Source organism: Pseudophryne corroboree, chromosome 5 (assembly GCF_028390025.1).
Source record: "Pseudophryne corroboree isolate aPseCor3 chromosome 5, aPseCor3.hap2, whole genome shotgun sequence".
In the NCBI taxonomy this organism is placed as follows: Eukaryota; Metazoa; Chordata; class Amphibia; order Anura; family Myobatrachidae; genus Pseudophryne; species Pseudophryne corroboree.
This window is the reverse complement of record NC_086448.1, coordinates 744,100,407-744,123,454: the sequence shown is the minus strand read 5'-3', so window position 1 is coordinate 744,123,454 and position 23,048 is coordinate 744,100,407. Positions and strand designations below refer to the sequence as shown.

Sequence of the window (23,048 nt, the reverse complement as noted above, 5' to 3'; positions counted from 1 at the left end):
TGCCTCCAGTGGCACCGTGGGATCTCAATGTGGTTTTGGATTTTCTAAAATCTCATTGGTTTGAACCACTAAAAAATGTGGATTTGAAATATCTCACATGGAAAGTGACCATGCTACTAGCCCTGGCTTCGGCCAGGAGAGTGTCAGAACTGGCAGCTTTATCTTACAAAAGCCCATATCTGATTTTCCATTCGGACAGGGCGGAACTGCGGACTCGTCCGCATTTTCTCCCTAAGGTGGTGTCAGCATTTCATCTGAACCAGCCTATTGTAGTGCCTGCGGCTACAAGTGACTTGGAGGACTCCAAGTTACTGGACGTTGTCAGAGCATTGAAAATATATATTGCAAGGACAGCTGGAGTCAGAAAATCTGACTCGTTGTTTATATTGTATGCACCCAACAAGATGGGTGCTCCTGCGTCTAAGCAGACGATTGCTCGTTGGATCTGTAGCACAATCCAACTTGCACATTCTGTGGCAGGCCTGCCACAGCCTAAATCTGTAAAGGCCCACTCCACAAGGAAGGTGGGCTCATCTTGGGCGGCTGCCCGAGGGGTCTCGGCATTACAACTTTGCCGAGCAGCTACGTGGTCAGGGGAGAACACGTTTGTAAAATTTTACAAATTTGATACTCTGGCTAAGGAGGACCTGGAGTTCTCTCATTCGGTGCTGCAGAGTCATCCGCACTCTCCCGCCCGTTTGGGAGCTTTGGTATAATCCCCATGGTCCTTTCAGGAACCCCAGCATCCACTAGGACGATAGAGAAAATAAGAATTTACTTACCGATAATTCTATTTCTCGGAGTCCGTAGTGGATGCTGGGCGCCCATCCCAAGTGCGGATTATCTGCAATAATTGTACATAGTTATTGTTAACTAATTCGGGTTATTGTTGTAGGGAGCCATCTTTCAGAGGCTCCTCTGTTATCATACTGTTAACTGGGTTTAGATCACAAGTTGTACGGTGTGATTGGTGTGGCTGGTATGAGTCTTACCCGGGATTCAAAATTCCTCCCTTATTGTGTACGCTCGTCCGGGCACAGTACCTAACTGAGGCTTGGAGGAGGGTCATAGGGGGAGGAGCCAGTGCACACCACCTGATCGGAAAGCTTTACTTTTTGTGCCCTGTCTCCTGCGGAGCCGCTATTCCCCATGGTCCTTTCAGGAACCCCAGCATCCACTACGGACTCCGAGAAATAGAATTATCGGTAAGTAAATTCTTATTTTCCATCTTGTTGGTAGATGTCGTCGTGATTAAAGTAACTCTTTTATTTCTCATTGTATATTTGGCCTGATTCAGCGTAGTATGCAAACCGATGGTTTGCATAGTACTCCAATTGTAGTGGGTCCGCACATTCGCATAAGCTGGACCTGCATTGTTGCTCGCAGTTCTCCCAATCCGCAGCATGTCACTCATGGGAGCAGAGGTTTAGGTGGCCTGCGTTCCCGGGAAAGGGGGGCCGCACCCAGTTCCTGGGAGTGCTGAGGCCAGAATCTGTGATGGAGGACGCAGATCTCATGGCCTTGCAACAGGCAGTAGGCGGCCAATCTGAGTAAGCTTGGTGATGGTGATCAGATGCAGGATCTGCGGACGCAGTACTCAGAGCTGCCAGGAGGCGTCTCTTCTCCTCAGACGCCTCCTGCAGCATTGGCATATTAGTTGTACGGTATTGCACAGCCGCTTCCCTGTGACTGTCCAATAACGTACAACTATGAATTGGGCCCACTATCTGTACACTGTTCTTTGCAGTATGATTTATAGGGAATGACAGTGGTGATGTTTCAGGGAGGTAGATGTTATGTTCATATTGATTGGCTTTCTAACCAGGGGCTATCACTTATTTCAGATGCAACATGAGGAGATCAGGAGCCCCAAGTCAGCGTCTATCGGGGAATCTTACAAAAAAGCCTCGCTTTATATCGCCTCTTAAAGTCACTTCATATTCTGATAAAGTTGCTGAAATTGTGACTACAACTCTGAAGGTAAATATGACTGATTCAATGTTGCTATTCTCTACAAAATTGTGACAAGCAGCACAGTTGTGCACAGTGCAACTAATAAAAGCTGCACAAGCGCTACACAGGATCACATCTGATTACATCAAGAAATGACTTTTAATCATGTTGCCTGCTACTGAATCGAGATAAAACAGAGACCCTTACGATACTGTACAAAGGACAAGACTGCAGCATAGCCAACCAACAGGACTTACGCTTGGGGGTCCAGAATCACAAAACACTGAACAAATGCAGAATCTTGGTGTTATCCTGGATAGTGGCTTGACACTTTAACATGGGGTATCAGCCACAATCAAATCCTCATTCTTTTATCTGAAGAACACAGCCAGAATTAAGCACTTAATTCTCTCATAATCTGCCTACAGTCTTTGTATCATTATGCCTAGACTACTGTAATGCCCTCTACCTTGGTCCCCCAGAAAAGAATTGCACCGCTTGTAGCTGGTATAAAACGCAGTTGCCAGGCTAATAGCCAACTAGCCCCCTGCTACACAGCCAACCGGGCAATAACGCTAGCGACCACGGTGTGTAATAAAGGAAGGAGTGACCATCATTACGTTGCTCAGTATGTACCCAGAATCTGATATGTTGCAGGTGCACATTGTCCCAGTGTGTATCCATCTTTATGTATTTTGGGAGATTAGGCAGATATGAACTGGAGGCATATAATTGAGTATTAGATGTTTAGGGACGTATAAAAGTCAGTGGCTAGATAGACCAAAATGTACGTATCCTCAAATGGGTTGGATGTGGGATCCCGGCATTTGGGATACTGGCTGTCAAATACCAACAGTGGCATTCCGGTGGTTCAGATCCAGACAGCTACAATTAACTCAGGTAAACCTGATCTCTTAACACCCTAACCAGCTTTTACCGCAGCCTGACCCTGACTCCTCCCACCCACAGCCTAACCCTCCCCGGTGGTGTCTAACCCTAACCTCCCCCTCCCGCAGCCTGAACATAACCCTCCCTCCCCCGCAGCTTAACACTAATCCTCCCCAGTGGTGCCTAATTCTAACCTTTCCCACCTGCAGTCCTCGGTCAGGATTCGGGCGGTCGGGATCCTGACACCAGCATTTTAGTTAATGTCGGGATTGTGGCGTTGGTATTGTGACTACTGGGATCCCGACTATCAGGATCTTGACCGCATCCCCTTCAAATTGGGCCAAAAATCCACATTTGGCGTGACGCAAAAAGCGCAGTCAGTGGGTACCCTGTATACCGGCTCTGGTATATGTAGCTTCTTTGTGAAACTCAGTTGCTAATCTGGGTATAAAATGCAAAAGACAGAAGTCGGACACGTGTGACCCGCACCATGCCTTGCGCTGCGTATGGTTGTGCTTAATCTGACTTTAGTACTGTGTGCCTAGTACAGTGTAAGTGACTTTGTGTGCGGCTAAAATGTGAATAAGACACAAAATACAGTAACCGTTGCGCCAAACTTCTTGCTCCATATGACAGAAAAACGCCAGGTGAGTAAGGACACATCTGTACATTTATAAAGCAGGAGATTTACTGCTAGGCAGCTGGACAATATTTACAAAATCTCCAGTTTACAAGAATAAACTTACTTGTCCTGTGTCCTGTCAGACCTGACATAACACGTACAAAATGTGATTTAAAGGTCCCTTCTAACAAAAAAATGTCATTGCAGTTTTCTAAATGTAAAGCATATTTTCCCAATCATGTTCTGATGGCTAATTGTATTTTGCAGATACTCTATTCCCTTTGATGCCAGAGGCTTGTGTAAATTTAGTACTTAAGTAGGCCTAGCCATTTTTTCATATATATCTGTATTGGTTTATTTCCTATGAACATGGTTCATTTTACATGCTAAGGGTTTGGAGACCGTGTAGATGTTTAAAAACAAATGTATGCTGGCCGGAGATGGGTTTTGCATACATGGCACTTTTATTAATGCAATTTACTATATTGGTAGAATATGTTAAAGTGTTCTAATCTAAATAGGTGTCACCCCATTGTGGTTGGTGTGGATTAGGAGAGCCCAGGAAGCTGTGCGAGGGCTATAATCCACTGTCGTCTTTTGCATGTTCTAACAGATGCGGCAACTCTCATTAAAGGTGGACACAGAGCCTAATTTGGGTTGGATTGCTTAAGCGATCCAACCAGCAGTTTCCCAAAAGTTGGGAAACTGTGCAGGCGCAGGCCTGCGATCGCATTGTAATATTGCGAAATGTCTCTGCCTGATTGGCAGGCAGAGGTGTTTGGGAGGAGATACAGGGGCGGTCGGTCTGCGTTATTGGGAAAAAGGGGCGTGTTGCCACTGTTTTCTGGGTGTGGCAAGGTCAAGGACTGCGTCCCAGATGCAGTTTCCTTGGCCTCGCAAGCTGCACTGCGACTACTTGTCTGAGTAAGCTCAGGCTTATTCTGCCTGCAATCGCAGATGAACATTGCAACCAATGGTCGTGATGTTCATCCCGAACTATGATCGCAAATGCATTTGTATTGCTAGTAAATGCAATCATTACTGAATGAATCAATGAGTTGGAAACATTTGTAGTGTCCAGCCTGCAGCAAAGCAACATAACTTGTAGTAGTTAGGTGCTTTGGGCTGCAGATGATTCGTTTTTGGTTAGAAGATTCCATATTAACCACGTACCTCTGTTCTAGGATATATGACCTCCAGAATTATATGCCTTTCTCAAGGTGAGGTGTTACTAGTGACAACCTCCCTGTTTTTGCTACTAATACCACTCCAATCTGACTTCCCACGCAGCTCTTTTTTATTTGCTCAGAACCATAACATTTCAGACCACTTAATTCAAGTGGACCTTTATTTTAAAGTGTCATGTAATTTGCATGTAAAGTGATGACTTTATACTGGCTTATATCCAGCGGCAGCTCCTACCTTTTTGTAAGAATGGAGCTGCCGCTACCTGTGCCCAGAGAGGAGACTGCCAGCCGAGTCCCAGCACCTGCACTATATATCTGGCAGGCGTCGGGATATGCACATAATGGGCGTTGGGGACAGCACATGCACAATGCTCTGGCTTCTGTGCACCACATTGGCAGCAGCCCATAGAAGCTGGCTAGGGCTGACGAGACAGGGAGCGACTTCCCACAGGAAGCACACTCGCTGCTAAACGCAGCCCGGTATGGTTCACTGAGTTGGTGGATTGTACTGGGGAACTGCAGTCCTGTAGCCCATAGGTCAGATGTTCCCCAACGGTCCTGGTTTTAAGTGTATCCATGATTGGCCACAGGTGACTTAATTAGCACCTCAGTCAATTTGATTTAACCATCTGTGCTGAGCCATGGATATACCTAAAACCTGGACTGTTGGGGATGCCTTGAGGACCGCGTTTGGGAACCTCTGCCATAGGTAAAATCCGCCAATGCTTATATCACACATGCAGTTCCAAAATTTGGTCATAGGAGCCTAGCTTTTTAAGTGCGTTTGAAGCGTTTTGTATCGCAGAACACAATAATGTCATTTACCAATATTATTCTAAAGTGAAAATCTGCACTTGATAGTAGTGCAGGCTCCGATGGGAACACACTGGCAGATCCTGCTGCTAAACTGGACAAGAGCTGTCTCTTTCTAGCATAGGCCGCGTAGCCGGATCTCTTCCAGCATCATTGGGTCCTTTTCCAAGATAATCTCACTCGGAGCATTTATCTTTTGACCAGCATGCCCAGACCGTGTAAAGAAAATATATACAATAATGACAGTACTTGCACACCATACGTTTTAAGTATCTTATTAAAAAAAAAAAAATTTACACTTACGAAATCCATGGGCAGCCACATCTTTGGACCACGTAGGCAAGCTTAGTCTATGGAAAGTAAATAAAACCCAAACAAGACCCCATGACTGCACCTAACCCGAAATGTCCGATTACTCGCGGTCACGTCATAGGATTTAATGGGAAGTGCTGGTTGGCTGAAAAAAGCGTGAGTTATGTCCCTCTCAGACAATCAGCGCTCCCATATTTAAAAAAATATATATACTGAAACAGTGTGAGAGAAGTCATTATTTCTTCTTCCTCCACTAGGGGGCACAGAGAGGACGATGGGTATTGTCTGGAGGGGAGAGTTTGGGCACCAAACAGTTAATTTTAATTATCTCGCAGCCCGGACCCCAATACCCAGCCCCAGACAGCCAGTTTTCAGATTGGAGCTGATAAGGAAGGGCACTATTTCTCTTACGTCCTAGAGCAGGCTTTCCCAACCACGGTCCTCAAGGCACACCAACAGTGCAGGTTTTAGCGATATCCAGGATTCAGCACAGGTGACTTAATTAGTAGCTCAGTTATTTTGATTTAACCATCTGTGCTTCAGCCTGGATATCACTAAAACCTGCACTGTTGGTGTGCCTTGAGGACCGTGGTTGGGAATGCCTGTCCTAGAGGATGCTGGGGACTCCAAAAGGACCATGGGTATAGACGGGATCCGCAGGAGCTTGGGGACACTAAAAAGACTCTGACTGGGTGTGAACTGGCTCCTCCCTCTATGCCCCTCCTCCAGACCTCCGTTAGACTTTGTGCCCAGGAGTGACTGGACACACACTAGGGGAGCTCTACTGAGTTTCTCTAGAAAGACTTTTGTTATGTTTTTTTATTTTCAGGGAGACCTGCTGGCTACAGGCTCCCTGCATCGTGGGAATGAGGGGAGAGAAGTCAGACCTACTTCTGCTTAGTTAAGGGCTCTGCTTCTTAGGCTACTGGACACCATTAGCTCCAGAGGGTTCGATCACTTGGTTCGCCACGCTGCTTGTTCCCGGAGCCGCGCTGTCACCCCCCTCACAGAAGCCAGAAGACAGAAGCCGGGTGAGTATTAGAAGATCCGAAGACTTCAGTGACGGCATTGCTCCCACACATACCACTAACGGCACTCACAGGGTGCAGGGCGCTGGGGGGGGGGGGGGGGGGGGGGTGCTCTGGGCAGCAGTGACTGAGGTTGTTTCTGAATTGGTAAATGACATATTCGGTGCCCGGGCACAGTATATCGGACCCCCGCCAGTCTAAAAAATTCAAATTCAGGCGGGACTGAAGCGCGCAGGGAGGGGGCGGGGCTTAGCCCCACAGCTCACCAGCGCCACAGACGCTGGCCCGTACCTCCAAGCTCCTCACACGTAAAGGGAGCAAAACGGGGGGGGGGGGGGGGGGGGGGCGGGCACAAATGTTTTGGTGCTTTTATTATTATTAGTACAGCGCTGGACATATATTGTTGTGGTGTAATATTTGGGCGCTGGGGTGTGAGCTGGCATACTTCCTCTGTGTTTCTCTCTCTGGGCTTCCCTGTAGGCTGTCCCTTTTATTGGCCAGTGTGTGTGTTGGGTGTCGGTACTTCGTGTCGGCATGTCTGAGTGTTCCTCCCCGGAGGAAGTTACTGGGGGCGCAGAAAAGGAGCTGGGAATGGCTCTGTCGACACAGTCGACTACTGATTGGGTTGCTATGTTGAGTACACTTAATGCTTTGTTGTCTAAGAGGTTGGATAAGTCTGATTCTCAGACACAGACATAGAGAAAATCCATGGAGGATGCTTTGGCCCAAGTGCAGACACCCTCAGGGTCACAAAAACGTTCATTTACCCAGATGGTAGATACAGATGCCGACACGGATTCCGATGTCGATTTTAATGAGGCTACTTTACACCCTAGGGTAGTTAAGAGTATTCAGTACATGATTGTGGCTATTAAAGATGTTTTGTGTATCTCTGACGAACCTGCTGTTCAGGAAACAAGGATTTGCCTATTTAAAGGGAAAAAACCTGAGGTGAAGTTTCCCTCCTCTCATGAAATGAATGCTCTTTGTGAAAAAGCTTGGGAGTCGCCGGACAGGAGGTGGCAGATTCCCAAGAGAATTTTATGGCGTATCTTTTCCCCTCTGATGACAGGGAAAAATGGGAGTCGTCTCCGAATGTCAACAAGGCTCTCTCCCGTTTGTCCAAGAAGGTGGCGCTTCCGTTCCCTGACACGGCTGCTCTCAGGGATCCGGCGGATCGCAGGCTGGAGACGTCTTTGTAGGCCATTTTCGTTAATACTGGTGCATTGCTCAGACCTGCTGTGGCGTCGGTATGGGTGAGTAGTGCTATTGCTAAATGGGCTTATAATTTAGCTTCTGATATGGATACCCTTGATAAAGATAATATTCTTTTGACTCTTGGTTATATCAAGGACGCTGCTGATTACCTAAAGGATGCGGCGAGGGATGTTGGCCTCTTGGGATCAAGAGCCAATGCCATGGCGGTCTCGGCTAGGAGGGCGCTGTGGATCCATCAATGGAATGCTGATGCCGACTCCAAGAAAAATATGGAAGCTCTCCCCTTCAAAGGTAGTGTCTTGTTTGGTGACGGCCTGGTGTCTACCGCTACTGCGGGTAAGTCATCTTTTCTTCCTTATGTTCCCACACAACAGAAAAAGGCACCCCATCAACAGATGCAGTCCTTTCGACCTAATAAATACAAACGAGGTAAAGCCTCGTCCTTCCTCGCTTCCAAGGGTAGAGGAAGGGGAAAGAAGTCGCCTGCAGGATCAGGCACCCAGGACCAAAAGTCCTCCCCCGCCTCTACCAAGTCCACCGCATGATGCTGGAGCTCCCCTGCGGGAGTCCGTGCCGGTGGGGAAGCCGTCTCCGAATCTTCAGTCAGGTCTGGGTTCAATCAGCCCTGGATCCTTTGGTCGTAGACATAATGTCCCAAGGGTACAAGCTGGAGTTTCAGGAGATGCCCCCCAACTGTTTTTTCGTGTCGGCCATGCCAGCTTCTCTTCCCGAAAGAGAGGTGGTAAGGGATGCGATACAAAGGTCACCAAGGTTATGGCAGAAATGATGGTACTCCTTCGCAAGCGAGGGGTCACAATTATCCCGTACTTGGATGATCTCCTGATAAAGGCGAGGTCAAAGGAACAATTGTTAAAGAATGTGGAACTCTCTCTGAAAGTTCTACAACATCACGGTTGGGTTTTAAATTTGCCAAAGTCTCAGTTACTTCCGACGACTCGACTGCCCTTCCTGGGCATGATCCTAGACACAAAGCTTCAGAGAGTGTTTCTTCCGGAAGACAAAGCTCTGGAAATTCAGACCATGGTCAAGGAGCTTTTGAGACCGACAAGAGTGTCGATTCATCAATGCACTCGAGTGCTAGGGAAGATGGTGGCGGCTTACGAGGCCATTCCGTTTGGCAGGTTTCATGCCAGGGTGTTTCAGTGGGACCTGCTGGACAAATGGTCCAGGTCTCACCTACACATGCACCGGAAAATAAGTCTATCTTCCAGGGCCAGGATCTTTCTCCTGTGGTGGCTGCAAAGCTCTCACCTCCTAGAGGGACGCCGTTTTGGAATCCAGGACTGGGTCCTGCTGACCACAGATGCAAGTCTCCGAGGCTGGGGCGCAGTCGCCCAGGGAAGAAGTTTCCAGGGAAAATGGTCAAGCCAGGAATCTTCTCTCCACATAAATGTTCTCGAGTTAAGAGCCATTTACAACGGCCTCCTGCAAGCGAAGAACATTCTTCAGGGTCTCCCTGTCCTGATCCAGTCGGACAACATCACAGTGGTGGCGTACGTAAACCGCCAAGGCGGAACAAGGAGCAGGGCTGCAATGGCGGAAGCCACAAGAATTCTCCGCTGGGCGGAACAGCATGTGAGCGCTCTGTCAGCAGTTTTCCTCCCGGGCGTGGACAACTGGGAGCAGATTTCCTCAGCAGACACGATCTCCATCCAGGAGAGTGGGCCCTTCATCAAGAGGTATTTGCAGAAGTGGCAAGGCGTTGGGGAATTCCTCAGATAGACATGATGGCGTCTCGCCTCAACAAGAAGCTTCCGAGGTATTGTTCCAGGTCAAGGGACCCCCAAGCCTGTGCAGTGGACTCCCTGGTAACTCTGTCGGTATATGTGTTCCCTCCGCTTCCTCTCATTCCAAAGGTGCTGAGGATCATAAGACGAACAAGGGTCCAGGCAATACTCGTCGTTCCAGATTGGCCGCGGAGGGCCTGGTATCCGGATCTTCAGGAATTACTAGTGGAAGATCCCTGGCCGCTTCTTCTAAGAGAGGACCTGTTACTGCAGGGGCCCTGCCTCTTTCCAGAGTTACCGCGGCTGCGTTTGACGGCGTGGAAGTTGAACGCCAGATTTTAGCTCTGAAGGGTATTCCCGGGGAAGTCATCCCCATTCTCCTTAAGGCTAGGAAGGAGGTCACGGCGAAACATTATCACCGTATTTGGAGAAAATATGTGTCGTGGTGTGAAACCAAAGCAGCTCCTCCGCTTCCTCCATTTTTTGCAGGCAGGCGTGGATGCGGGCCTGAAATTGGGTTCCATCAAAGTGCAGATTTTGGCTTTATCTATTTTCTTTCAAAAGGAATTGGCCGTCCTTCCTGAGGTTCAGACTTTCGTGAAGGGAGTGCTGCATATCCATCCTCCATTTGTGCCACCCGTGGCGCCGTGGGATCTTGAAGTGGTGTTGCAGTTTCTTATGTTTCACTGGTTTGAGCCTTTGCGTAAGGTTGAGTTGAAGTTTCTCATTTTAAAGGTGGTCATGCTTTTGGCTCTGGCGTCTGCCAGACGAGTGTCCGTGTTGGCGGCCTTGCCTCACAAGAGCCCATATTTGATCTTTCATTCGGATAGAGCGGAATTGAGGACTCCTCAACAATTTCTGCCGAAGGTGGTTTCTTTGTTTCACATAAACCAGTCTATTGTGGTACCTGTGGCTACTGTTACAATCCTGAGCACTCATGTTTTGTTATTGTTATAATTACCTTTTCTTCAGTTTGTAGAACTACAGGTCACAGCTAGCTCCTGCATAGTTGTCTCCCAGTGCCTTTGCTCCTGCACTCAGCAACTGACTTCACAGGTGTCTGGATTCTGTAATTACAGCTCGTTACCTGAAAACTACTATTCAGCTTGTCAGCCTGCTCAGTCTGCACTGCAGCTGCATGTTATATCAATTACTGGGGGCCTGTCTGGTGCTCACAACTGATTGGTCCAGCCTGTTCTTTTAAGCCTCTCAATCCCAAGAGGCTTTGCCAGTTATAGCTACTCCATGTGGTGTTCTGCTCTCTGGTTCCTCTCTGGTCTCAGTTCATCGTTCCAGTATTGAATTCCAGCTTCAACATCTTGCTGACTACTTTAGTCTGCCGACTGCCGTTACCCTGTCTCCAAGTTTCTGCACCCCAGTCCGTCCGTGTGCCGCTACCTCCTGTGTCACCCTTGGAGTGCCTGCTGCTGTTCCATCTCCACAGCCCCAGTGTACCATCTAGCCGTGTGCAACCTGCCACCTTCTCCAGTTCCTGTTTGTTCCTGTGTATCCCTGCGGCTGATCATATACAACACCTCTACCATAACTCTAGTCAAGTTCAGGTATCAAGTGACCCAGACAGGGGGCCGCGACCTGCACGTCGGAAGCCGCGAAGCCCATATCCCCTTGCGGGGTTCCCTGGTGAAAACCTTCCGGCGTGTTAGACTCCGCGCCTCTGTTCTGGGTAACGTCAACCACTTGGTACCTGATCCCGAATTCCGGATTCTGCACCAGTTCCTGACAGCTACAGATGTTGTAGCGTTCCCAAAATCTCTTGACGTTGTAAGAGATTTGAAAATTTATGTCGCTAGAACGGCTCTTACTAGGTAGATAGAGGCTCTGTTTGTCCTGTATGCTTCCAACAAGATTGGAAATCCTGCTTCTAAGCAGACTATTGCACGCTGGATTTGTAATACGATTCAGCAAGCTCATTCTTCGGCTGGACTACCGGTACCGAAGTCAGTAAAGGCCCATTCTACCAGGAAGGTGGGCTCATCTTGGGGGCTGCCCGAGGGTTCTCGGCACTTCAACTTTGCCGAGCAGCTACATGGTCGGGTTCAAACACTTTTGCTAAGTTCTACAAGTTTGATACCCTGGCTGATGAAAACCTCATGTTTGCTCAATCGGTGCTGCAGTCTCGTCCGCACTCTCCCGCCCGGTCTGGAGCTTTGGTATAGACCCCATGGTCCTTTTGGAGTCCCCAGCATCCTCTAGGACATAAGAGAAAATAGGATTTTAATACCTACCGGTAAATCCTTTTCTCCTAGTCCGTAGAGGATGCTGGGCGCCCATCCCAGTGCGGACTGTTCCTTGCAGTTGTATTGATACTGGTTACTTATGGTTACACGTGTTTTGTGTATCGGTTATGTTCAGCTTGTTGCTGTTGTTAGTTCATACTGTTCTCTGGTTTCATGCTACTCCGGTTGTACAGTATGTTTGTGGTGTGGGCTGGTATGTTTATCGCCCTTAGTTAACAAAAATCCTTTCCTCGAAATGTCGGTCTCTCCTGGGCACAGTTCCTATAACTGAGGTCTGGAGGAGTGGCATAGAGGGAGGAGCCAGTTCACACCCAGTCAAAGTCTTTTTAGTGTGCCCAAGCTTCTGCGGATCCCGTCTATACCCCATGGTCCTTTTGGAGTTCCCAGCATCCTCTACGGACTAGGAGAAAAGGATTTACCGGTAGGTATTAAAATCCTATTTCTTTAACGTCCTAGTGGATGCTGGGGACTCCGTAAGGACCATGGGGATAGACGGGCTCCGCAGGAGACATGGGCACTTTAAGAAAGAATTTAGGTTCTGGTGTGCTCTGGCTCCTCCCTCTATACCCCTCCTCCAGACCTCAGTTTGATACTGTGCCCAGACCAGCTGGGTGCTTTTCAGTGAGCTCTCCTGAGTTTGCTGATAGAAAGTATTTTGTTAGGTTTTTTATTTTCAGGGAGCTCTGCTGGCAACAGACTCCATGCATCGAGGGACAGAGGGGAGAGAAGCAGCCCTACTCTCTGAAGCTAGGTCCTGCTTCTTAGGCTACTGGACACCATTAGCTCCAGAGGGATCATACGCAGGATCTCACCCTCGCCGTCCGATCCCAGAGCCACGCCGCCGTCCCCCTCGCAGAGCCGGAAGACAGAAGCCGGGTGAGTATGAGAAGCAAAGAAGACTTCAAATCGGCGGCAGAAGACTCCGTTCTTCACTGAGGTAACGCACAGCACTGCAGCTGTGCGCCATTGCTCCCACACACCTCACATACTCCAGTCACTGTAAGGGTTCAGGGGGGGGCGCCCTGGGCAGCAATTGGTACCTCTTTGGCAAAAGTTTAGCATATACAGTATACAGTTGGGCACTGTATATATGTATGAGCCCCCGCCAAAAATTGTACATTTAAGCGGGACAGAAGCCCGCCGCTGAGGGGGCGGGGCTTCTTCCTCAGCACTCACCAGCGCCATTTTTTCTCCACAGCTCCGCTGAGAGGAAGCTCCCCATGCTCTCCCCTGCAGATGCACGGTAGAAGAGGGTAAAAAGAGAGGGGGGGGGGCACATAATTAGGCGCAAAAATCAATATAAACAGCAGCTACTGGGTTAACATTAAGTTACTGTGTTATTCCTGGGTTTATAGCGCTGGGGTGTGTGCTGGCATACTCTCTCTCTGTCTCTCCAAAGGGCCTTGTGGGGGAACTGTCTTCAAAAAGGGCATTCCCTGTGTGTGTGGTGTGTCGGTACGCTTGTGACGACATGTTTGACGAGGAAGGCTATGTGGAAGCAGAGCGGGAGCAAATGAATGCGGTGTCTCCGCCGACGGCGCCGACACCTGATTGGATGGATATGTGGAAGGTTTTAAATGATAATGTTAATTCCTTGCATAAAAGGTTAGAAAAAGCTGAAGCCTCAGGACAGTCAGGGTCTCAACCCGTGCCTGATCCTATGTCGCAGAGGCCGTCAGGGTCTCAGAAGCGCCCACTATCCCAAATTGTTGACACAGATACCGACATGGATTCTGACTCCAGTGTCGATTACGATGATGCAAAGTTACAGCCTAAATTGGCTAAATCCATCCGTTATATGATTATAGCAATTAAGGATGTATTGCACATCACAGAGGAAACCCCAGTCCCTGACAAGAGAGTGCATATGTATGGGGAAAAGAAACCGGAGGTAACCTTTCCCCCCTCACACGAGCTAAATGAGTTATGTGAAAAGGCTTGGGAATCTCCAGATAAAAAACTGCAGATTTCCAAAAGGATTATTATGGCGTATCCTTTCCCGCCAACGGACAGGTTACGCTGGGAATCCTCCCCTAAGGTGGACAAAGCTTTAACACGCTTATCCAAGAAGGTAGCCCTGCCGTCACAGGATTCGGCTACCCTCAAAGATGCTGCGGATCGCAAACAGGAGGTTACCCTGAAGTCCATTTATACACATTCGGGTACCTTGCTGAGGCCGGCGATCGCGTCGGCCTGGGTGTGTAGTGCTGTAGCAGCATGGACGGATACCTTATCTGAGGAAATTGAGACCTTAGACAAGGATACTGTATTGTTGACCTTGGGGCATATTAAAGACGCTGTCCTTTATATGAGAGATGCTCAAAGAGACATTAGTCTGCTGGGTTCTAGAATGAATGCTATGTCAATTTCTGTTAGAAGGGTCCTGTGGACTCGGCAATGGACAGGTGATGCCGACTCAAAAAGGCATATGGAGGTTTTACCTTACAAGGGTGAGGAATTGTTTGGGGAGGGTCTCTCGGACCTGGTCTCCACAGCTACTGCTGGAAAGTCAAATTTTTTGCCATATGTTTCCTCACAGCCTAAGAGAGCACCGTATTATCAAATGCAGTCCTTTCGATCACAGAAAAACAAGAAAGTCCGAGGTGCGTCCTTTCTTGCCAGAGGCAGGGGCAGAGGAAAGAAGCTGCACAACACAGCTAGTTCCCAGGAACAGAAGTCCTCCCCGGCCTCTACAAAATCCACCGCATGACGCTGGGGCTCCACAGGCGGAGCTAGGCCCGGTGGGGGCACGTCTTCGAAATTTCAGCCACAAGTGGGTTCACTCCCAGTTGGATCCCTGGGCAATAGATATTGTGTCTCAGGGATACAAGCTGGAATTCGAAGAGATGCCCCCTCACCGATACCTCAAATCGGCCCTGCCAGCTTCCACCCACGAGAGGGAAATAGTGTTAACTGCAATTCACAAATTGTATCTTCAACAGGTGGTGGTCAAGGTTCCCCTCCTTCAGCAGGGAAGGGGTTATTATTCGACCATGTTTGTAGTCCCGAAACTGGACGGTTCGGTCAGACCTATACTGAATTTAAAATCCCTGAACATATACCTGAAAAGATTCAAGTTCAAGATGGAATCGCTGAGAGCGGTCATCGCAAGCCTGGAAGGGGGGGATTTTATGGTGTCTCTGGACATAAAGGATGCATACCTTCATGCCCCATTTATCCACCTCATCAGGCGTACCTCAGATTTGTGGTACAGGACTGTCATTACCAATTTCAGACGTTGCCGTTTGGTCTCTCCACGGCACCGAGAATATTTACCAAGGTAATGGCGGAAATGATGGTACTCCTGCGGAAGCAAGGAGTCACAATTATCCCATACTTGGACGATCTCCTCATAAAAGCGAGATCAAGAGAGCAGTTGCTGATCAGTGTAGCACTTTCTCTGGAAGTATTACGGCAACACGGCTGGATTCTAAATATTCCAAAATTGCAGTTGGTTCCTACGACTCGTCTGCCTTTCCTGGGCATGATTCTAGATACAGACCAGAAAAGGGTTTATCTCCCGATGGAGAAAGCTCAGGAACTCTTGACACTGGTCAGGAACCTATTAAAACCAAAACAGGTTTCAGTGCATCACTGCACTCGTGTCCTGGGAAAGATGGTGGCATGTTACGAGGCCATTCCCTTCGGCAGGTTCCATGCGAGGACCTTTCAATGGGACTTACTGGACAAGTTGTCCGGATCACATCTTCAGATGCATCGGTTAATCACCCTATCCCCCAGGGCCAGGGTGTCACTCCTGTGGTGGCTGCAGAGCGCTCACCTTCTCGAGGTCCGCAGATTCGGCATTCAGGACTGGGTCCTGGTGACCACGGACGCAAGCCTCCGAGGTTGGGGTGCAGTCACACAGGGAAGAAATTTCCAAGGTCTGTGGTCAAGTCAAGAGACTTGCCTTCACATCAACATCCTGGAACTAAGGGCCATATACAACGCCCTACGTCAAGCAGAGTCCCTGCTTCGCGACCAACCGGTTCTGATTCAGTCAGACAACATCACCGCAGTGGCTCATGTAAACCGCCAAGGCGGCACAAGGAGCTGAGTGACGATGGCGGAAGCCGCCAGAATTCTTTGCTGGGCGGAGAATCACGTAAGCGCACTGTCAGCAGTGTTCATCCCGGGAGTGGACAACTGGGAAGCAGACTTCCTGAGCAGACACGACCTCCACCCGGGAGAGAGGGGACTTCATCAGGAAGTGTTCGCGCAGATTACAAGTCGGTGGGAACTGCCACAGGTGGACATGATGGCATCACGACTCAACAAAAAGCTACAGAGGTATTGAGCCAGGTCAAGAGACCCTCAGGCGATAGCTGTAGACGCCCTGGTGACACCGTGGGTGTTCCAGTCGGTCTATGTATTTCCTCCTCTTCCTCTCATACCCAAGGTGCTGAGGATAATAAGAAAAAGAGGAGTGAGAACAATACTCATTGTTCCAGATTGGCCACGAAGGACTTGGTATCCAGATCTGCAAGAACTGCTCACAGAGGACCCGTGGCCTCTTCCTCTAAGACAGGACTTGTTGCAACAAGGGCCCTGTCTGTTCCAAGACTTACCGCGGCTGCGTTTGACGGCATGGCGGTTGAACGCCGGATCCTAGCAGAGAAAGGCATTCCGGATGAGGTCATTCCTACGCTGATACAGGCCAGGAAGGACGTGACAGCTCAACATTATCACCGTATATGGCGAAAATATGTTGCTTGGTGTGAGGCCAGGAATGCTCCTACGGAGGAGTTCCAGCTGGGCCGTTCCCTTCACTTCCTACAGTCCGGAGTGAATTTGGGCCTAAAATTGGGTTCCATTAAGGTCCAGATTTCGGCCCTATCCATTTTCTTTCAAAAGGAGTTGACTTCTCTACCTGACGTTCAGACGTTTGTAAAGGGAGTGCTGCATATTCAGCCCCCTTTTGTTCCTCCAGTGGCACCTTGGGATCTTAACGTGGTGTAGAGTTTCCTGAAATCCCACTGGTTTGAACCACTCAAAACGGTGGAGTTGAAATATCTCACGTGGAAGGTGGTCATGCTATTAGCCTTGGCTTCGGCTAGGTGTGTGTCAGAGTTGGCGGCTTTGTCACATAAAAGCCCCTATCTGGTTTTCCATGCGGATAGAGCAGAATTGCGGACCCGTTCACAATTTCTGCCGAAAGTGGTTTCATCCTTTCATATAAACCAACCTATTGTGGTGCCTGTGGCTACTACTGACTTGGAGGATTCCGAGTTGCTTGATGTGGTCAGGGCTTTGAAGGTTTATGTAGCCAGAACGGCTAGGGTCAGGAAAACAGAGTCTTTGTTTATCCTGTATGCTTCCAACAAGCTTGGTGCTCCTGCTTCAAAGCAAACTATTGCTCGCTGGATCTGTAACACGATTCAGCAGGCTCATTCTGCGGCTGGATTGCCGCTGCCAAAATCAGTTAAGGCCCATTCCACTAGGAAGGTGGGCTCTTCTTGGGCGGCTGCCCGAGGGGTCTCGGCATTACAGCTTTGCCGAGCGGCTACTTGGTCAGGTTCAAACACTTTTGCAAAGTTCTACAAGTTTGATACCCTGGCTGAGGAGGACCTTGTGTTTGCTCAATCGGTGCTGCAGAGTCATCCGCACTCCCCCGCCCGTTTGGGAGCTTTGGTATAATCCCCATGGTCCTTACGGAGTCCCCAGCATCCACTAGGACGTTAGAGAAAATAAGATTTTACTTACCGGTAAATCTATTTCTCGTAGTCCGTAGTGGATGCTGGGCGCCCGTCCCAAGTGCGGAATTCTTCTGCAATACTTGTAGATAGTTATTGCTTCAATAAGGGTTATGTTATGGTTGCATCAGGGTTGACCTGATGCACTGTTGTTGTTCATACTGTTAACTGGGTAAATTTATCACAAGTTATACGGTGTGATTGGTGTGGCTGGTATGAATCTTGCCCTGGATTACCAAAATCCTTTCCTTGTACTGTCAGCTCTTCTGGGCACAGTTTCTCTAACTGAGGTCTGGAGGAGGGGCATAGAGGGAGGAGCCAGAGCACACCAGAACCTAAATTCTTTCTTAAAGTGCCCAGGTCTCCTGCGGAGCCCGTCTATCCCCATGGTCCTTACGGAGTCCCCAGCATCCACTACGGACTACGAGAAATAGATTTACCAATAAGTAAAATCTTATTTTCTCTGACGTCCTAGTGGATGCTGGGGACTCCGTAAGGACCATGGGGGGGGGGGGGGGGGAGCGGCTCCGCAGGAGACTGGGCACAAAAGTAAAGCTTTAGAACTACCTGGTGTGCACTGGCTCCTCCCCCTATGACCCTCCTCCAAGCCTCAGTTAGATTTTTGTGCCCGAACGAGAAGGGTGCACACTAGGTGGCTCTCCTGAGCTGCTTAGTGAAAAGTTTAGTTTTAGGTTTTTTATGTTCAGTGAGACCTGCTGGCAACAGGCTCACTGCATCGAGGGACTAAGGGGAGAAGAAGCGAACTCACCTGCGTGCAGAGTGGATTGGGCTTCTTAGGCTACTGGACATTAGCTCCAGAGGGACCGATCACAGGCCCAGCCATGGATAGGTCCCAGAGCCGCGCCGCCGGCCCCCTTACAGAGCCAGAAGACAGAAGAGGTCCGGAAAATCGGCGGCAGAAGACGTCCTGTCTTCAACAAGGTAGCGCACAGCACTGCAGCTGTGCGCCATTGCTCTCAGCACACTTCACGCTCCGGTCACTGAGGGTGCAGGGCGCTGGGGGGGGGGGGGCGCCCTGAGACGCAATAAAAACACCTTGGATGGCAAAAAAAAAATGCATCACATATAGCTCCTGGGCTATATGGATGAATTTAACCCCTGCCAGAATACACAGAAAAACGGGAGATAAGGCCGCCGAGAAGGGGGCGGAGCCTATCTCCTCAGCACACTGGCGCCATTTTCCCTCACAGCTCCGTTGGAGGGAAGCTCCCTGGCTCTCCCCTGCAGTCACTACACTACAGAAAGGGTTAAAAAAGAGAGGGGGGCACTAATTACGCGCAGTATTAAAAATACAGCAGCTATAAGGGGAAAAACACTTATATAAGGTTATCCCTGTATATATATAGCGCTCTGGTGTGTGCTGGCAAACTCTCCCTCTGTCTCCCCAAAGGGCTAGTGTGGTCGTGTCCTCTATCAGAGCATTCCCTGTGTGTGTGCTGTGTGTCGGTACGTTTGTGTCGACATGTATGAGGAGAAAAATGATGTGGAGACGGAGCAGATTGCCTGTAATAGTGATGTCACCCCCTAGGGGGTCGACACCTGAGTGGATGAACTGTTGGAAGGAATTACGTGACAGTGTCAGCTCTGTATAAAAGACAGTGGTTGACATGAGACAGCCGGCTACTCAGCTTGTGCCTGTCCAGACGTCTCATAGGCCGTCAGGGGCTCTAAAGCGCCCGTTACCTCAGATGGCAGATATAGACGCCGACACGGATACTGACTCCAGTGTCGACGGTGAAGAGACAAATGTGACTTCCAGTAGGGCCACACGTTACATGATTGAGGCAATGAAAAATGTTTTACACATTTCTGATAATACGAGTACCACCAAAAAGGGGTATTATGGTCGGTGAGGAAAAACTACCTGTAGTTTTCCTGAATCTGAGAAATTAAATGAGGTGTGTGATGATGCGTGGGTTTCCCCCGATAACAACTGATAATTGCTAAAATGTTATTGGCATTCTATCCTTTCCCGCCAGAGGTTAGGGTACGTTGGGAAACACCCCCTAGGGTGGATAAAGCGCTCACACGCTTGTAAGAACAAGGGCTCTACCCTCTCCTGAGATGGCCGCCCTTAAGGATCCTGCTGATAGAAAGCAGGAGGGTATCCTAAAATGTATTTACACACATACTGGTGTTATACTGCGACCAGCAATCGCCTCAGCCTGGATGTGCAGTGCTGGGTTGGCGTGGTCGGATTCCCTGACTGAAAATATTGATACCCTAGATAGGGACAGTATATTATTGCCTATAGAGCATTTAAAAGATGCATTTCTATATATGCGTGATGCACAGCGGAATATTTGCCGACTGGCATCAAGTCTAAGTGCGTTGTCCATTTCTGCCAGTAGAGGGTTATGGACACGACAGTGGTCAGGTGATGCGGATTCCGAACGGCATTTGGAAGTATTGCCTTATTAAGGGGAGGAGTTATTTGGGGTCGGTCTTTCAGACCTGGTGGCCACGGCAACAGCTGGGAAATCCACGTTTGTACCCCAGGTCGCCTCTCAACATAAGAAGACGCCGTATTATCAGGCGCAGTCTTTTCGTGGGCAAGCGGGCAAAAGGTTCCTCATTTCTGCCCCGTGACAGAGGGAGAGGAAAAAGGCTGCAGAAATCAGCCAGTTCCCAGGAACAGAAGCCCTCTCCCGCCTCTGCCAAGCCCTCAGTATGACGCTGGGGCTTTACAAGCAGAATCAGGCACGGTGGGGGCCCGTCTCAATGAATTTCAGCGCGCAGTGGGCTCACTCGCAAGTAGACCCCTGAATCCTTCAGGTGATACCTCAGGGGTACAAATTGGAATTCGAGACGTCTCCCCCTCGCCGTTTCCTAAAGTCGGCTTTACCGATGTCTCCTTCTGACAGGGAGGCAGTTTTGGAAGCCATTCACAAGCTGTATTCCCAGCAGGTGATAATCAAGGTACTCCTCCTGCAACAGGGAACGGGGTATTATTCCACACTGTTGTGGTACCGAAGCCGGACGGCTCGGTGAGACCGATTCTAAATCTAAAATCTTGAACACTTACATACGGAGGTTCAAATTCAAGATTGAGTCACTCAGAGCAGTGATTGCGAACCTGGAAGAAGGGGACTACATGATGTCTCGGGACATCAAGGATGCTTACCTTCATGTCCCAATTTACCCTTCTCACCAAGGGTACCTCAGGTTCATGGTACAGAACTGTCACTATCCGTTTCAGACGCTGCCGTATGGATGGTCCACGGCACCCCGGGTCTTTACCAAGGTAATGGCCGAAATGATGATACTCCTTCGAAGGAAGGGAATTTTAGTTATCCCTTACTTGGACGATTCCCTGATAAGGGTAAGATCCAGGGAACAGTTGGAGGTCGGGTAGCACTATCTCAGGTAGTGTTGCGGCAGCACGATTGGATTCTCAATATTCCAAAATCGCAGCTGATTCCGACAACTCGTCTTCTGTTCCTAGGGATGATCCTGGACACAGTCCGGAAAAAGGTGTTTCTCCCGGAGGAGAAAGTCAGGGAGTTATCCGAGCTAGTCGGGAACCTCCTATAACCGAGCCAAGTCTCAGTACATCAATGAAATGGTTCTGGGAAAAATGGTGGCTTCCTACGAAGCAATCCCATTCGGCAGATTCCACGCAAGACTTTCCAGTGGGACCTGCTGGACAAATGGTCCGGGTCGCATCTTCAGATGCATCAGCGGATAACCCTGTCACCAAGCACAAGGGTGTCTCTCCTGTGGTGGTTGCAGAGTGCTCATCTTCTAGAGGGCCGCACATTCGGGACTGGGTCCTGGTGACCACGGACATAAATATCCTGAAGCTAAGGGCCATTTACAATGCTCTAAGCTCAGCAAGACCTCTGCTTCAAGGTCACCCGGAGTTGATCCATTCGGACAACATCACGGCAGTCACCCACGTAAACAGACAGGGTGACACAAGAAGCAGGAGGGCAATGGCAGAAGCTGCAAGGATTCTTCGCTGGGCGGAAAATCATGTGATAGCACTGTCAGCAGTATTCATTCCGGGAGTGGACAACTGGGAAGCAGACTTCCTCAGCAGACACGACCTCCACCCGGGAGAGTGGGGACTTCACCCAGAAGTCTTCCACATGTTTATAGAACTCGACAAGTATTGCGCCAGGTCAAGGGACCCTCAGGCAATAGCTGTAGACGCTCTGGTAACACAGTGGGTGTACCAGTCAGTGTATGTGTTCCCTCCTCTGCCTCTCATACCCAAGGTACTGAGAATTATAAGATGGAGAGGAGTAAGCACTATATTCGTGGCTCCGGATTGGCCAAGAAGGACTTGGTAACCGGAACTTCAAGAGATGCTCACGGAGGATCCGTGGCCTCTACCTCTAAGAAGGGACCTGCTCCAGCAAGGACCCTGTCTGTTCCAAGACTTACCGCGGCTGCGTTTGACGGCATGGCGGTTGAACGCCGGATCCTTAAGGAGAAAGGCATTCCGGATGAAGTCATTCCTATCCTGATCAAAGCCAGGAAAGATATAACCGCAAAACATTATCACCGCATTTGGCGAAAATATGTTGCGTGGTGCGAGGCCAGTAAGGCCCCGACGGAGGAATTTTCAACTAGGTCGATTCCTACATTTCCTGCAAACAGGAGTGTCTATGGGCCTGAAATGGGGGTCCATTAAGGTTCAAATTTCGGCCCTGTCAATTTTCTTCCAAAAAGAACTAGCTTCAGTCCCTGAAGTTCAGACGTTTGTGAAAGGGGTACTGTATACAGCCTCCTTTTGTGCCTCCAGTGGCACCTTGGGATCTAAATGTAGTTTTTGGGTTCCAAAAGTCACATTGGTTTGAACCACTTAAATATGTGGAGTTAAAATATCTGACATGGAAAGTGGTCATGCTGTTGGCCCTGGCCTGGGCCAGGTGCGTGTCAGAGTTGGCGGCTTTATCCTGTAAAAGCCCTCAGCTGATTTTCCATTCGGACAGGGCGGAATTGAGGACTTGTCCTCAGTTTCTCCCTAAGGTGGTTTTCAGCGTTTCACCTGAATCAACCTATTGTGGTGCCTGCGGCTACTAGGGACTTGGAGGACTCCAAGTTGCTAGACGTTGTCAGAGCCCTGGAAATATAGGTTTCCAGGACGGCTGGAGTCAGAAAATCTGACTCGTTGTTTATTCTGTATGCACCCAACAAGCTGGGTGCTCCTGCTTCTAAGCAGACTATTGCTCGTTGGATTTGTAGTACAATTCAGCTTGCACATTCTGTGGCAGGCCTGCCACAGCCAAAATCTGTAAAAGCCCATTCCACAAGGAAGGGGGGCTCATCTTGGGCGGCTGCCCGAGGGGTCTCGGCTTT

General features: G+C 49.3%; 1 protein-coding gene across 2 annotated transcripts in view; it reads left to right on the top strand.

Moving 5' to 3' along the window:
- The window catches only part of RAD54B (RAD54 homolog B), a 177,161-nt gene that overhangs the window by 52,829 nt on the left and 101,284 nt on the right, over window positions 1-23,048 (top strand). For both annotated transcript variants that reach the window (XM_063924112.1, XM_063924111.1), the window contains exon 2: window positions 1,845-1,980. In XM_063924112.1, the coding sequence (XP_063780182.1) occupies window positions 1,852-1,980 (129 nt within the window). In that variant the 5' untranslated portion in view covers window positions 1,845-1,851. The remainder of the gene's footprint in view (window positions 1-1,844; window positions 1,981-23,048) is intronic.